This window comes from Parasteatoda tepidariorum, chromosome 1, assembly GCF_982258835.1.
Source record: "Parasteatoda tepidariorum strain Cologne lab strain chromosome 1, Ptep-v5.0, whole genome shotgun sequence".
Lineage (NCBI taxonomy): Eukaryota > Metazoa > Arthropoda > Arachnida > Araneae > Theridiidae > Parasteatoda > Parasteatoda tepidariorum.
The window spans coordinates 47,769,293-47,786,385 of record NC_141755.1 but is presented as its reverse complement, the minus strand read 5'-3'; the positions used below and the strand labels follow the sequence as shown (position 1 = coordinate 47,786,385).

The 17,093-nt window shown below is 28.7% G+C and overlaps 2 protein-coding genes across 3 annotated transcripts in view; both read left to right on the top strand.

Moving 5' to 3' along the window:
- The window catches only part of LOC107442336 (uncharacterized), a 115,290-nt gene that overhangs the window by 50,009 nt on the left and 48,188 nt on the right, over nucleotides 1-17,093 (top strand). The window lies entirely within an intron of this gene.
- On the top strand, nucleotides 6,053-15,604 carry LOC107442346 (uncharacterized). Its single transcript, XM_016055896.5, has 7 exons — nucleotides 6,053-6,180; nucleotides 7,646-7,786; nucleotides 8,791-8,852; nucleotides 11,133-11,240; nucleotides 12,648-12,689; nucleotides 14,101-14,124; nucleotides 15,372-15,604. Exons 2-7 carry the CDS (start codon nucleotides 7,699-7,701, stop codon nucleotides 15,423-15,425), a joined length of 378 nt encoding a protein of 125 aa, XP_015911382.1. The 5' UTR covers nucleotides 6,053-6,180; nucleotides 7,646-7,698; the 3' UTR covers nucleotides 15,426-15,604.

The following is a 17,093-nucleotide window of genomic DNA, read 5'->3' as shown; positions in this document are numbered from 1 at the left end:
CTTCGATAAAAATTACCCAACTTTTTGGTGTTCTCAAATGATGAATCCCTTGCAAATGATAAATGTATATCATACAGGCGAATTTTTTAAATTTTGAATCTAGATAGAGTAAGTTGTCAATTTTCCATGCATAAATTCTTAAACAGCTGCAGTTTATCTGGGATGTTTATTTAATGCCTTTTATCACCAAAATAAAAGGTTGTATTATTCAATTTCCTTGTCATCAAAACAAAACGTTCATAAGTTGAAAGAGACGTTTTTGTGAAAGAAACGTAATCTCCATGAAACACGCTCGCTGAAATAGCATAAAAAGCAATTCTTTTATTTCCACAGGTGGCATTTTTGCGACCTCTTTTGACTTCTTTTTCCTATAAAAAACGCTCAGTCTCATATAAAGAACTCAGACAAACAAAAAAGTCTGGGAGGAGTTTTTATAAAGGATTTCGTAATAAAATCTTTATTATAGAATATTTCTACGAGCTGATTGTTCAAAGAAATGAACGTTTTTTTAAATTTAAAAGAAAGTAATATAAACTAAGTTTGAAGTAAAAAATGAAGAAAAAAAAGTAGCAAAAAAATATTTCATAGTAAGATTTGTATCATCATAAAAAGATTTCATAGTAAAATCTTTATTATAGAATACTTCTACGAGCTGATTATTCTAAGAAATGAACGTTATTTTTAATTTAAAAGAAACTAGTGTATACTAAAGTTGAAGTAAAAAATAAAGAAAAGGAAATAACAAAAAAAAAAAAAAAAAAGAAGAGCACTATATTTAGTCATAAAACGTGCATTTACTTGGAAACAAGAATCATAATATTTATTCTGGATCTGAAAAGCTATTATTTTACGATTAATATGCAAATGAGAAATATAATGAAATAATAACGGAAAATACACTATTTATAAAGTGCAAAATAGTGTAATTATAAATTAATTGCTGAAACTAATATTTTATAAGCTGAGATGGAACGGGAGAAACTTACATGGTTTATTTAATGTTAGTATGAATCATATGGAACCGTATGTTGTATTTATAGAACTATTGACGATCACAAAATCAGGTGTAAGGTGCAAATTCTACTAACTGATTTTCAATGCAACTCAGCAGTGTCAGATATTTCTCGGCAAAAATGGGTACATAGCAATTGTTCTAATTTTTATTTCATCATATTCAACCAAAACTGTCAAATAACTATAAAAAAGAAGATATTGAAACTGTTAAAGAGTGAGGAAAAACGTTTATTCACTGTTTTGCTCTGATACAGTTAATAGGCCAACCATATAAGGCTATTTTGATTCATGCAACTGGGGACATACTGTAATTTAGAGGGCTAAATCGATCAATCTCATGACCCTACGAAATTTCTTTTATTCCTCCAATACATGAAGAGTTTCCAGTGCCCTGCACTCTTCAATCGGTGTCCCTGAACTATAAGAAAACGAAACTATCATTCACGCACTCATAAATGGTGCAAGACCCACAGAGCTGCAATGACTGTTTGATTATCAGTTTTATGGTTCAGAAAATATACTTGTCGTAAATGGTTACAAAACTACATAGTTATATACACATGGTTTCTTAAACGTACCAGTTGTAAACGGTTTCAAAGCCGTAAAGGTAAAAAATATTCCTAGCTATGAATTTTATGATGAATCGGAAGGACAAACTGCTGGCGGTTATTTTACCGTAATTTCAGAATGAAAATGTTAACAGTGTGTTACATTTTCGGCCGTTTATTAAACTGAATTTCGATGGAATCAATTTTCGCAAATGTTTTTAAAGCATAGATGGTTAATTTAAATGTTCTAATAGTCTGTATTCTGATAAAGTAAGAAATGATTTAATTATGCTGGCTCAATTTTGTACTCAATTTGGCTCAATTGTGTTTTTCTCACTAACTTGATTTATGGAGTTAGATAAGTTATATTAATTAGTGTAAACCCAGCAGATATTTCGAAGTTGAGCAATGTTTACAGTTTTTCAAAACTAAAAATAGTTTAGAAATTTTAGGGCGTTATACAATGTAACGAAATAAAAGTGTTCACAAAAAAAAATATTAGAATTCAATTTTATTTTTTCCTTGTATTTAATTTAAAATTCCTTTAATTTTTGCAATATATTATTATTTACATTGAAGTTTTACGAATCACCAGAGAATAAAGCAGGGTCATATAATTACTCATTGACCAATGATTACTGTACCTTTTGTCAATTTCTAAGGAATAACTGATTTTTGCAAAGTAGCGTTCTCGATAGTCCACTAAAAACCGTAATATCAAGCGCAGACGGCGTGGTAGATCAGTACCCGTTATATGTATAAGGAGCAGTTTGTACAAGCTTTTCATTCAGTCAAAGACTTATGTTCTTAGGTGTTTAACCAATATAGCGCCGTAGGTTGTTGAACTTATTTCTGGGAAATTCAAGATGATAGTGAAAGAATTAAGTGCAATATATCAGCAAGAGGTCATTTGAGTGCTACGGATCGTGGAGGAGCAGTTGGACGACTGGAAGCCGATTAAAGTGTCACCACTGTGGCAGCAGTAATAAGAGGGTAAATTAAAAAAGGCAGCTGAAGCAGAAAATACTTTGCAAAAGCACGCTGGCTGTCGTGCCCACCATACCTCAAGCAGATCCATGTGTATTCTTAGTGTCAAAAATAAATAAAAATATCACTTCTAGTAGGTTAGCTGCAGATCTTGAAGCCAGGTACACAGGTTTCTGCAAGAACAAACTCACGGAGATTAAATCAAGTTGGTTTTTATGCACGGAAGTCTGTTTGATGCCTCTCTCTTCAACCATGCCATCGCCGAGAAAGATTACGACCATTCTTGGATCATTTTCGTGTTTTTAGGGGTGTGGTAGATTCAGTATTTCTGTTTATAAACGGCCACACAAGAGCGCTGAGGTTTCGGATACTCTAGAAAGTAAAAGTGTGGTCCTTATGTAAGAGCCCGCCTACACCCCACAACTGAGTCTTCTAGAGCCTATCTGGGATGCCCTTCACAGGCGTCTTTCACTAAGAACATACCCTCTCCGAACTGTTTAAGAGCTGATAACAGCGTAGGAATGGGACAATACCCACCAAGAACACCCCGATAGCTTAGTGGACAGCATAAATAACAGATGCAAAACATGCATTTGTGTCCTAGGTAATCCTACATCTTTTTGAGATACTCATACCTGTTTCATTCTGCCCAGAAAACTCAGTTTTCGTGGCAGTCTGTAAATCGTCTAAATAGCATGCTTTTTATATTTAATTTTCTTATTTTTCGATGTGACAATATTTGTACCATTTTGCATTACAATAAATGCACGTCGTCTCCACTAAGTGTGTTTTTATTTTCATTCCTTCTATCAATGTCTATTATTAATTATTCCGAACCATGTAACTGTTCCTTAGAAATTGCCAATCAGTGTATATATAGTATTTGCAAATCTGTCCAACATAAACCAGAATATATATATATTTTTTATTTCCAATGAGCTGCACAATTAGTCTTGACGATGAGCAGACCTAGTGCGTTCTCCAGAAGTGGTATCCACTCTTTTTTAGGACCACCACAATGGGTGAGATACCGTTGGCCATGCTAATTTGGACGTCTAGTTTCTGTCACACTAGATGGCAGCACCTAGACTCTATTTGGATGCTAAAGTGCCCTAGGAATTTAATTTTGCCGGAATTGCCAAGAGAAAATAAGGCACTCCAGGGATCTTTTACATGCCGCATAATCACACGACATGGCCGCTGAAGATTTTCTGCATCCCGAAAATCCGGTGTATGGAACGGGGATCGAACCCGTAGACTTGGGCTCAGAAGGCCGACGACAAACCAACTGCGCCACCCAGCCAGAATAATAAACATTAATTCATATCCGTTATATTTTCTAACATCAAGAAAATAATTATTCAGAAAATGATGGCAAAAAATGAACTTTATTAAAATTATTTCAATAATCCAAATAACAGGATTTTATGGAATTAAAACATGCTTATTGTAGTTGAGTTTTAATCACTGTGTTTTGCTCTGTTAATGAGATCAAATATAGTTCAAATGTAAGTTTTTAGACGCCTAAAATTCTCGTTGGAAATGTGCCTCGATAAAATGCATAATTCTTTTTCATTAAAAACAGTTTAAACACGTATTCTTAAATTATTTTCTTTTAAGCTTCTGAATTATTATAAAGCATAATTTATTTATATCAAATTTTTCAATTTCAGAACTTTAGTACATTTTTAAAGTAGGTTTTGAAAACGAACAAGAATCTTTTTTATTTGATTTTAAATATTTAAATATTTCAAACTCATAAAAATCTAAGGACGTTAATCTCAGAACTATGGAAAGTCTGTTATTATTTTGGAAAAAAGCACAAAAATCTTTTGTTTTTTTTGATGATATATTCATAATTTCAGAAGTTAAATATTTGTTTGATTTTAAGAAATAATAACAAAGAATGCATTTTGTAAACGCTGAAGCAGTTCTCATTTTCTTGATACTCTATTTTCCCTCGAGATAGGCTCGATAAAGCATTAAATTACATCTTTCGCCAATTCAGTCAGAGCAGAAACATTGAAAGTTGACTTGAAGCCTTCTCGAACCGCAATAAAAGCTGTGATGTTCTGTGAAACGCAATTCAGAACTCAAGCTAGTAATTTGGACACGCTGAGGCAGTTTTACCATATTAATCTCACAAAAATTCTCCTCTATTTCCTTGAACCTTATACCTCACTTCGTCAAAATTTGAATCACCATTCTAAAAAATATGGGGAACATGCCAAATCACTGAGTGCCAAGAATGGACTATATGTTGAGGGAGTGATGGCATTCTATTGTAACTATTGTAAGAGAGCAATATTTAAATGAGGATTATCATAAATACACTCTTGCTCAACATTCTTCTTCGTATTTGATTTGCCCACGTTCATACTCTGATGTGAGGTGAAATATGGGATTTTGTGCTTTTTGAAGAACATAGCGGGAAACTGGTATGATAGATAAGAAGTCACGTTATTTACAAAAATGCATCAATCGGAATAGTCATCATGTATACAGTAAAAACTTCGGATCAAATTTTAGTAAAAAGTACCATTTTGCCAATACATTTTTTTAACGGAACATGTTTTGAAGCAAAAAGTCTCACAAACCGCATTTTTTACTGTCCATAAACTGCATTTTTACAACAAAAATGGATGTTACGGATGGTGAACCCAAAGTGCCGAAATTCATACAATCTACATATTCAAGTTACAGTAATTTGACTCGGAATTCTTTTTTTTAGTGTAGAAAAGCAGACAAGTGTTGAGTCTTAGGATGATATAGTTGCTAAGCAAAATATGCAGATTTTTTTTCTCTAAAAATATAGAACAAATTACTTTTATAAGATTGGTTTCGTATTTATGACTGACTTGTTAGTTAGATAACTGTGCACTGTAGAATGTTTTAGATCTAATTACGGTGAAAAGTATAGTTACACTGAGTGCCGGTTCCTTTTAGCATAAAATTCAAATTTGCAGTTAAAATTTTATGGTACAAAAAATCTGATGTACCATAATTTTTATAGAAGTAATATTTACTTTAATGCTTTATAGAAGTAATATTTACTGTAATAAACATAGAAAAATGGATTTTATGGAAGCGGCACTCAGGATGCCACTATTTTTTAGCGTAATTTTTATAGTGTATGCATGAACTGAAACACAAGATCAATTGAAATAAGTTCTTTGTTGTCCCGTTAAAATCTGACAATAAGGTCTTTGTAAAACACATTTTGTCTACTTTGACTCAACTTATTTCATAATTTCTTTTAAAATGTGTCAATAACGACGCAAATAAAATAAAAGTAAATTTCCAATGTCACTTTAATGTCATGTTTTACAAGTGTGAAACAACAAATTTCTCACAATTCTTCTTTTCTAGTTTCAAAACCAACAATTATTCAGAAGACTAAAGTCAAACTGTTTCAAAAAGTTCTTTCTTTTGGACAGTTTCTCTTTTTTTTTGTTCTTTCTTTCTTTCTTTTTTTCCACTTTACATGTATCACAATTGATAAATGAATTTCCGTGTAATGTTTTGACATTAAAAAAAAATCTGTCAAATAAATGCTAGTGTTTAAAAGTAATGCAATTTTTCTAATTTTTCTACCACACAGAATCAAACAACATACATTTTTAGTTAGCAGGTATGTTTAATAAGTATCCTAAAATAATATTTTCATTTAATTCAATCAAATTCACTAGTTGAATAATAAAAGAGTAAATTGTAATTTAAACTATTAACAGGGGTGTCTCGATAAAATACATTTAATAACAAATGCTGCTCATCAGTTAAAACGATTCAACTTATGAATTTTTTGATTTTAGCAATATTTTAATTTAAAAAAAGTGAATTAGTATGCTTATCATTTAAATTACAAAATGAATGTTTTTATTTTAAAATGTTTGCCTAAACATGAAGATAATGTATTTTAGATTTTTAAATAATGTATTATGATGAGCAGAAATGAGAAAAAATTAATTAATTTACTTTTTAAAACTAAACAGTATAACTAAATTGTTTGATTTTAATGTTATCTCAAATACTCATGGTAAATCGCATATCTATTTATTTATTATTATCCTACTGTGTAAAACAAATTGAAACTAGCGTTTTTGCTGTCTTTATCTTTAAATTCGTTAGAAAAAATCAAGGTCACTACTTTTTTTTGAATCTTGTAGTCTCAAATGCGATAATTTTTATTATTTACGCTATGCAGGCACTTTTAAAGTTTATGACTATGTGGCTCAGTGACAAGATTTTCTAGAATAATATTTGAGTATCTAGTTAAGGGTGTAACTAATGGACATAATTAATTTTTATTGCACAGATAACCTTTTCTTTAAATATTCTTTGAATTATTCTCAACAAAAATAATTTCGTTAGAAATATTCGTGTTTTTTGGCAAAACTAATAATAAAAATGATTTTTTCAAAGTCATTGGAATTAATATAAAGTGAAATTTCTTAGCGTTACATTCAAATGATATCGTTGAGGGGGAGAGGAATTTCCTTACAACATCTTAAGGTTCAAACAATTATTTTCAATAATTTTTCTAAAATCAATCTAACACCCCGTAAAAATCATAATATTCAATCTTAACTGGGTTAATTGTAGATTAAGTATGAAATTTATTAATTCGATTCAAGGTTATCAAAACATGAATAATGAATTTGTCGAAAAATTATGCATTTTATGATAAATTTCAATTATACAAGTTTTATATAATGGATTGCACCTAAAATGGTTATATAAGTTACAAACTTGTGAAATTTATTATTTTCAATTTTTATGAAAACATTACATTACTTTTGTGTATCTTTTTAAAGCAGCAAAATTATATTTTCATTTTTATTAATGATTTAGTTACATGAAATTTTGTGCTGGTAATTTAGTGTCATTGTGTTTTGTGTTTGCTCGTAAAAACTTAAGTTCAATAATGTGTTATACAGTATTGATTCCTGTAAAAACAATATTTTTCCAATTGTGACCAATTGAGCTTTAAAAAGTATTATCTGCTATATAACATTGCCAATATGTGTGCAAAACACACTTTTTCTGTTAATATTTTGTTTATTTTCTGATAAAATTTTTGTTCACTCCTAATTTAGCTCCAGCATTCCAACATCATATTTTTTGAGATTTTTTTGCTATTATCGACATTATGTTTGTATTTTGGAGTGTTTTGACTGCCTGTTTCCTGGCTGCTTTTGCAGCTGAAGCACCAGGAGGAGAAATGGACTCCCTTTGTAGTAATGTAGATTTTCTTGATATTTTTTTTTCAGTTTAATAATTTGTTTAATTTAATTCTAAAATTCAGTCATGCTTATTTTAGTGAAATCACAAGCGAAAATTATAAATTTTTCTTATTAACTGAGGCCGTATACGATGGTTGTTAACAATTGTAAAAGTATAAATTTAAAAAAAAAAACGAGATTAAATAAAGTTGAAGTCAACTACTACCAAAGAGTGTAAATCATTTAATACGGATAATACAATTAGATGCCGTATAAAAAAAAGAAATATAAAAGATGCCGTATAAATAAAACAAGGTGTTTCTTAATCGCCATGCCTATTGTCCTCTATTTGTTGGATTGAAATTAAATGGATTTTTTAAGTACCTGCTTTAGGATTTACTCTTAAACAAATTGTTCTTTGTTTATTCTGATCCCTTTATTACCTTGGACAGGATTGATTCATCTTTCGTTCTTTCTTTACTTTAACTTTCATTCTAGACCACAAACGCGAAGGTAAATATTAAGGAAAAAATTCTTCCTTCGCAAAGAAAAAATATGAATAAATAAAAACAGTACTCAGGAAGATGTATTGTTATTTTGCACAACTTTATACTTCTATTTTCCTAAGTAAGGAATTAATTAAACCGCTTAAGATGACAATTTATCTTATTAATTTAATTTTAATTTACAGAAGCAAGTAGGGCTTAATAACTTCGTATTTCATAAGTTTGGAAATACTTGAACCTCATGATTTTTAATAATTTAAATTTATTACAAATCAAATAACATCAAATTTCTATATTATCCACTTCTCATTAGTAGCCAAAATATTTATTTTGATTGAACATTTACAGCTTTAGAAAATAAAGTAGACATGCAATTAATCATCAGAACTCTATCATGATATTTAATTATTCCCCTAGGAAGTTATACCTATTTAAAGTTTGAAGCTTTCGAAAGTTATTTGAACATTATTTTTATGCATATAATCATTTCATTATATTAAACATGTTTTGCAGAAAATGTTACTCAGTCCTTAGGCAATGATCTTGACAAATGTGCAAAACTTGATCCTCCAGCCGTAAGTATATTTGAATATATACCTTAAAATCCTTTCAATCTAACAGTTTTAAGTTTTCCATCTTTGTAGATAAATTTCAGAAATTTACATTCTATCTAATATAACGTTTTTCCTAATTTTGCGAGTAAAAATATAAAATGTAGTTAATTTTAAAATTTGCTAAAAGAAAAGAAAATTAGAAAATAATTTTGCCCACAGATAAAATATGATATAATGCCAAATGATATACTGCCAAATCTTCACAATAACGTCACTATTGCTAATTTGACAACATTGCAATAAAAATGCCATAATTCTTAATTTATCAATATGAAATTTTCGCTACGTTGGCAGTTGGCACTGCCTTGGAAGGAAAAAGAGACTCTTGTATTTTAAAGGGGAATTTTAAAAAGCATATTTGGAGGGATAAAATGCCGTAACTACTGGGCTAAAGGAACCAAATCACTTGGAAATTTATAAATTAATGAACGGGACATTTATTGTAGTACTGAACGACAAACGTACAAAAAACTTAATATAATTAGATGATAATCGAGTTTCTGAAAAGATATATTTAGTTAAACAATATGGTACCCCCAAAGGAAAAGGAGTAAAACTCAGTTGCCGAAAAAAAAATCTTAAAATATTTAGGGCACCCATCTTGAAAACCTCAGCCAAGAACTGGATGTTATCGGATGCAGATGGGGTAGATACGAAAGAAGACTAAGCTGATTAAAATTTAAAATTGAATAAAAATATTTATCTTTAGACTTTCATTGCAGTAGAAAATCATACTTTACTTCAGTTAAAATACCAGAAGTATTATATTTAAATTGCGGAAAAAACTGTGTACTGTTAGAAATTTCTCGGAAGAAAATTGTTAAATAACTCTATATTTAATTGTTATTTAAACATATTCCAACAGTTTACTACATTTATTTAGTCAAATAACCATAAATAAAGTGATATGGTTAAACAACCAAAATTTTATTGCACCAAATAAGTCCACATAATGAAGCCACTTAGTTCCTTTAGCTGAGTACATTTAATTGCTGATAGGGCTTATCTGTCAATCACATAATCGAAAGAGTGGGGGGTTCGATTCCCAGTGTAGACACCACAATATTTCTTTCATTCCCTCCAACACATGAAGAGTTTCCAGTGTCGTGCACTCCATAACTTGTGACTTTGTACAACTGTAATTCGATACTCTTAAATACATTCATGAAAGCACCATAAAACTGCTTAGCACAAGAAGTCTTATGCCATACGATGGGTGAAACAACCAGATAATGTATTAAAACCACATTCTACGGTTCATTTGATAAAACACAATTCAACCACAAGCCAAATCCAATGCCCATCACCTAACTCCAATGTCCATTTATTTTTTACAGTTCTGAAACTATGCTAGTTTTAAAGGATTTTTGAAACCATGCTATTTGTAAATGGTTAAAAAATCGCATTGTTTTGTATTCATGGTACTTTTAACCATACTAGTTGTTCAAAACTGCAAAGGTAAAAAACGTTCTTTATCATAAACTTTACGATTAATTGATGGACAGACTGCTGCCTGCTATTTTACCGTCATATTAAAATTAAAGTGCAAACAGTATGTAATAGTAAATAACAGTTTAAGTTACACTAATTTAGTTTCAGGTTATAAGCTTATTAGATTATATCATGATTTTTTTTTAAAAAAATCAGGAACTAACTAATTTTTTTAATTATTCAAGATACTTTTATCTATAAACGAATGTAAACATTGAAAATTAAGAAAATTGAACATTGAAAAACATTGAAAATGAGAACATTGAAGTTCTTTGATGTATTCCAGAAGCTACTTATAAAATAGCTTAATTTGTCTTATTAATATTTAACCTTACTGGTTACTTGATGTAAACTATTTAATATACTTCATAAATTTAAATTAAAATTGCAAATGAAAAAAATAAAAAATGCAGCAAAGAATTGGAAAAAATTCTTTGAAAAATTCTTGAAATTAAGTTTTTCTTCTTTCCTTTTTTGTTTTTTATACGCATTAAGTTTTAAAATTTTAATTTCTTATAGTAAATTAAAGCATGAATCTTATATTCAATTGTTTTTATAGCGTTTTAGATTCTTAAAAGAAAGTCGATTATGCGATATCTACCGATTGTTATACGAAATGATAAGATATGGAAAAATTTATATTTAAGTTGCTTTTCTTCGTATATGATCTTTTCTCAGATTTTAAACTCATCAATATTTGCTGTTTAAGTGATCTCTAACTTATGTTCAATGGATATTTTGTCAATTTAGGTAAAGGAAGCTCTTACTAAATGCCAAACTAAGGTTCTTCCAGGTGTGGATACCAAAGCTTATCCTTTCTTAGTTGCAGCCTGCAAAGACAGAACTATTTTTCAAAAGGTAATTAGCTTATTTTAATTTATTTAATTTTTTGAAGAGTAATAACACAGTGTTTCTTTAAATACATTTTATTTGAAATTACAAAATTGATAACAATTGAAAATATTTATTCATTAATATAAGACTTAGTAAATTTTGCATAAATTAATTTAGTATTTTATGTTTACAGTTATAAGTTTTTTTTTTCTTCTTAAAATAACGAATCAAAATCTCAAAACTTCAGTGAGTAAAACTGTCAAGGCTATCTTACGAAGACTCCATCATCTTAAAAAAATAATGCTTTTTTTTGTTGCAAATAATATGCCACTTTCATAACTGCTGTGAGGCTGTAATAGTTACTCCTGACTGTTTGGCCAAGTTTAGATAGCGATCTCGCAGCTTATTCTGAAAACAGAGCAAAGCGTCAATATGGATGAAAAACCACAATTTTGTGAAAATGAACGGAATTTGTTGTCTAATTTTGTAATATTTTAAAATTTTCTCCTGCGCCGCGTTATCTGGCCTTATAAATCTTGAGAATAAGGAGGTGATTTTGACAATTTTAATCCAGATGGAAAATTATCGCCGAATTATCGCCAATTTTTTAGAAAAAAAATTATTACTTTTATATTATTTATGTTATTTCCCTGTTTTAAATCTCTAATAACTCTTTACGACAAGATGGTATATTGTAGGTAATTTTATTTACGTCACACTGCACAATGGGCTACAGATGACAGTTTGGAACATTTTGGCGACATTTTAGCTATGTTTGACATGACGCAAAAATGTTCATTTTGATAACCTCTATTTTATTTAGGTAGGTAGGTAGATACTTTATTTACGTCACACTAGAGCTGCACAATGGGCTATTGGCGACGGTCTGGGAAACATCCGTGAGGATGATTCGAGGATATGCCATCACAATTTTGATCCTCTACAGAGGGGAGGAATGCTTCGCTTCGGTAGCCCGACGATCTGCGCCCGAAGTCGTGCACTTTACGGTAGAACAGTTTAACGAGGACAGATATCACGCACCTTCGGTCCCTACGCAGGCTAATGAAAGTGGTCATCCACCCGCCTACTGACCGTAATCAGTGATGCTTGACTTCGGTGTTCTACTGGGAACCTTGTCCTTACGATCAGTCCATTGCGGGATCAAGATTGTAAATATGGTTTAAAATTATAGCTTTGCTTCAAGTATAGGGCACTTAATAGGTGACTTATTTATTTTTCTTGCCAAAAGAGCTTTCAAAAACAATGTTAAACCTTACAAGAATGTGTTGAAAGGGAATTAATTGCCATATTTAATTCCATCTGATTTATTTGCTCAGACAAATATGCGATGATGTTAATGCATTTTTGTGAGCCAATAAGAAAAAAAAATCCTATTGAATATATATTCATACTAAATATGTTTTATTTCAGATAAGTGATTGCATGTCTGAAAATGCTGAATCTATGAAAGATGTAAGTAGCTGCTTTTTATCTCTGAATTTTAATTAAATTGAGTAAAAATGCACGAAAAATAGCTTAAATTGCGCAGATATACAAAAATATTTTTGGTAAACAGAAAATAAAAGTAAAAATATTTTTGTAAGGTTTCCATTTAACTTTATATTGACTAAGTGAGGTAGGAACACAAATTTCAGGAACACAACATAATTTAAATTAGCACATCTACATGTTAATGTCTCATGTATTATGATAGAAAATAGTTATTCGATCATTTTCCTTAATTATTTTACTAAGTATAAATTGTAAGCTTATTAGACTACATTAAAAATTATTAGAGTTTTAAAATAAATATTTTTAATGCAATATAAAGCTGTAAATTCTATATAAAGTTTATACAAAAAGAAGAAAAAATGAAAGTTGAGCTGAATTTTCATTTCTAAATTTTAAAGATGATTTGGTGAAGGAAAAAAATGATTTAAATAAAGCATCGAGTCATTTTTAACTTTTTACTATGTCATTTTTCTCCACTCCTTCCAGTTCGTTCTATATACGTATATTAAAGATACTTAGAAAAAAAATAATTACAAAATAAATTAATTAATAATAATTGATTAGTAGCATTAATATTATTAATTAATAATATTATTATTAATTATAATATTATTATTAATTAATAATATTATTATTTAATTTATTAATTAATATTATTAATTAATAAGTAAAATTAAATTAAAATAAAATGTAAAATTAATTATAAAATTTTTTTAATACTACCGAAAATAAAATAAAGCTTCAACTTTTCGTATGGTGCATTTGTTTCAATGAAAGTTTTCAAGCCTCTTGACGAATAGTAGAAAAAGCAAGAAATTAATTATTTTGATGTAAAAATTTAAAAACAATTAAAATTTAAAAATTTATATAAAATATTTAGGTTTTACAGAAAATATTCATAAAAATGTTTTTATAAAAAACAGTTTAAACATAATTTATTTATGAAATAATTAAAATTTTCGTATCTTTCTTCAAAAAGGTTGTTACCCTAAATAAAATTAGAGGTTTTCAATAGCTCAAATAAAAAAATGTTCTTTAACTATGGTATTGAATTTATTTGTTTCAAATTAAAAATTTTTTCAAAGTTTAGCAAATTTTATATAAAACTCCGAAAGATAAGTGGAGAGAACTAGCAAATTTTATTTCTAACTTTATATGATTCCGTTTAATTAAAATGAATCCTGCATTTGTTTATAGAAATTCCGTTTGAAAAATGCAAAGTTATTAGAATTCGAAACAAAGCCTACTTATCTCACATAATATAAGTTGTCCTCTTTTCTTCTTTTTTTAAAAAATTATTCTTGTAAACAATTGGAAAATATTGCAGAAACTGTTTGCTTACTAAAACACTTATATGTGTTTTACTTTTCAGGTAGTGTTTGATGAAGCATCAACTGTAAGTATTTATAACTGTGTTGTAATAATGTTCTAAAATATGATGAAAATAAGGGAACCAAAAATAAAGAAACCAATGCAAAATTTACTCAAAAATTCAAAATTTTATTTTTTCATAATTAAAAATTATGCTCATTCGAAGAGCTTTTCTCAAATACATAAATCGAAAATTATGTATATCAAAAATATACAAACGCCGTATTGGAAATAAAAGAATTATTACTAGTAAAAACATTAATTTAGAAATATACAGCTTATTAAAAGTAAAAACATCATTTTCGAAATAAATGACTTAACGAGTAGATACATCTTATCAGAAATATACTACTTATCACCAGTGAAAATTTAATTTAAAAATATAAGACTTACTGCAAGTAGAAACGTAGTATTAGAAATATATTACGTATTCAAATTAATATTTTTCATGTTCAAAATCTGGTTCAATTTTTATTTTAATTGCCTATAATTCTAGCAGCTTTATAGTTGTAATGTAGTTTTGTTGGACATAATATTTTTTCATTTGAAAAACTTTGGAAAAATTAATTTAAGAAAAACTCAGGTCTTAAGGTTACTTTTTCGATAAGCAATAGTATTTAATAAATTATCAAAAACTACAAGCGCAAATAAATAAATCTTAAATGCTGTTAAAACCTCAGATGTTACATATTTGCTATAAAAAATGTAAGTAAATATGACGGAAATTGTTGGAATTATTGCGTCTGAACATCATTTTAAGAGATGAAATTAAATATATGAAAAAGTATTTATCGAAAGAAGGATGGAAAGAGATATAATAATAGTTCTTACACTAAACGAAACGAATGTTTGGTTCTAATTCTAACGAAATATTCAGACAAAACAAGAGACTTTTAATTGTATAACACGAAAAATTCTGAAAAAAATCTTAAAAGAAGAAGCTTTATTCATCTTTCAATAAATGAATTGACTGATTTATACAGGATGTTGCGTTGTCGTCTCCCTTAAGATAGTTTTTTAGAATCTTTTACAAAATGGGACTCAAAAAGAAAACATATTTATCTCAAATAAATGATAAATGTTACTGATTAATCAAATTTTGATGAAATTTCTCTTAGCTTAAATACTGATTTGTAATTTTTTTACTCTATTTTCTAAAAGCATATATAAAGGGATTGGACTTGAGAGATTGTTTATGTTTCTGAATTATGCATAGTCCTTAATAGCATGTTATATACCTCAGATATTTAAATACCTTCTTTATATTTTCAGAAATGTTTTGAAGGAATAACGAAAAAGTATGGTTTAGAAGATATTGCAATTTAAGTGTTCAACATCTGAAGAATATTACCGAGATTCTATAATTCAATAGTATGTTTATACTATTGTTATGCTGTTGTTAAATTGTTGTACATAAAATGTTATTATTAAAAATTGAAATTATATACATTATAATTTTAGTGATATAGTTGAATTTAGCGAAATAAAAAATAATGAAATATGAATTTTCAATTTTTATAAAGAGCACTTTTTTAACAACTGAGTTTATTACTTGATAAATTCGCGTTAAATTTTAAAAAATTAAAATAATAATAACACTTGAAAACAATGTTGAATGCATCTTAGATAATTTTGCCATGCTGATTTCAAATCAACAATAGGTTTCTCTCTGCAAGCCACGGCTTTTATGTAAGTTAAAAATATGTTCCTAACGAGGATATTTCTAATTCCCAATAGTGAATACTAACTGGCTCAGCATCTCTGCTACGTAAGGAGTGATAGGAAAAAGGTGATCATATATTTCAGTTTATAATGCGATAGGTGAAGTTCATATGGTTTTTGTCTTAAGTGTTGTTTTCAAAGTAAGAAACAGGTGTATTGATATGTATACGCTACATACGTTATATGCCTATACACACTTTACAAACTTCGCGAAAAAGTTCGAATTTGAGTTCCCCAGATTTGAATTAGGTAAGATTAAGTACTTGTGTAAAAACAAAATATTTTTCCTTAGTCCTGTGCTTTGGTGCTTTAATACGGACAGGTAGAAAGTTTTAAATAAGATTCTTAGTTAATCATAAATTTATTTTTGTGGATATAGCATAAACCTTATCCATGACACTCCACATAATCACCACTAATAATATATCTGTTTTTTAATTCTCACCAGCAATGAAGTAAAAAAAAAAGTCGAAATATCAGGGGTTTCCAACTATTAGGAAAATCTGAGCAAAACTGGAGAAAAATCAGCATTTTAACGATTCACAACTGAGCAAAGCTGGTCAGAAAACAAAGCCTGTTTGATTGCTAGAGTAAAAAAAAAACGGGTTAACATGTAATGATTAAAACACCTTTCGAGTTTCATCACTGCAGATTTGAGAGCTTTTTATTGCACTCTTATTAATTATCCGAATTAACTATAAACTGCGATTGCAATTTTCATAAATTTTAAAAGAATATATTAAAAGAAAGGAATACGAAGCACTTTGCATTTATTGTAAATTGATAATCTCTGTAAATCGTTATGAAACCTTTCAGATGGAGCATTCTTTAAGTTATTAAGTTAGACCTGATACTATAAATTATATATGATTATTTTCACGGAGTTTTTTTTTACTTAGTTAGAATGTCATTAATAAAAAGAGAGCTTCTATACTCTAAGAGAATCCTTAAAAATTAGTACTCGATACTTATGTAGGCAGTAATAGTAATTCGCGGGCGAGAACCAGTACATCGTCGTTTATATATATATATATATATATATATATATATATATATTACATACACATATATATTACATACATATATATATTCAAGTCAAAAGGCTTCTTCTGTGAGATGTATTGCCTCAAAATTTAGATATTTCTTCGAGAACATCAAAATATAAACCGCACTAAACAGCATTATAATTGGGTCAGGAAATACCCCTGTACTGAAAACTTCCATTTAATCCTTAAAATTCAAGTTATCTATTAGGGGGGGGGGGTCGGTAAG

Excerpts from the sequence above, each read along its gene's own strand:
- LOC107442346 (XM_016055896.5), top strand. The coding sequence starts at position 7,699 with ATGTTTGTATTTTGGAGTGTTTTGACTGCCTGTTTCCTGGCTGCTTTT. Across the intron at positions 7,787-8,790 it reads AGAAATGGACTCCCTTTGTA|AAAATGTTACTCAGTCCTTA; the intron begins GTAATGTAGATT and ends CATGTTTTGCAG. Across the intron at positions 11,241-12,647 it reads ACAGAACTATTTTTCAAAAG|ATAAGTGATTGCATGTCTGA; the intron begins GTAATTAGCTTA and ends GTTTTATTTCAG.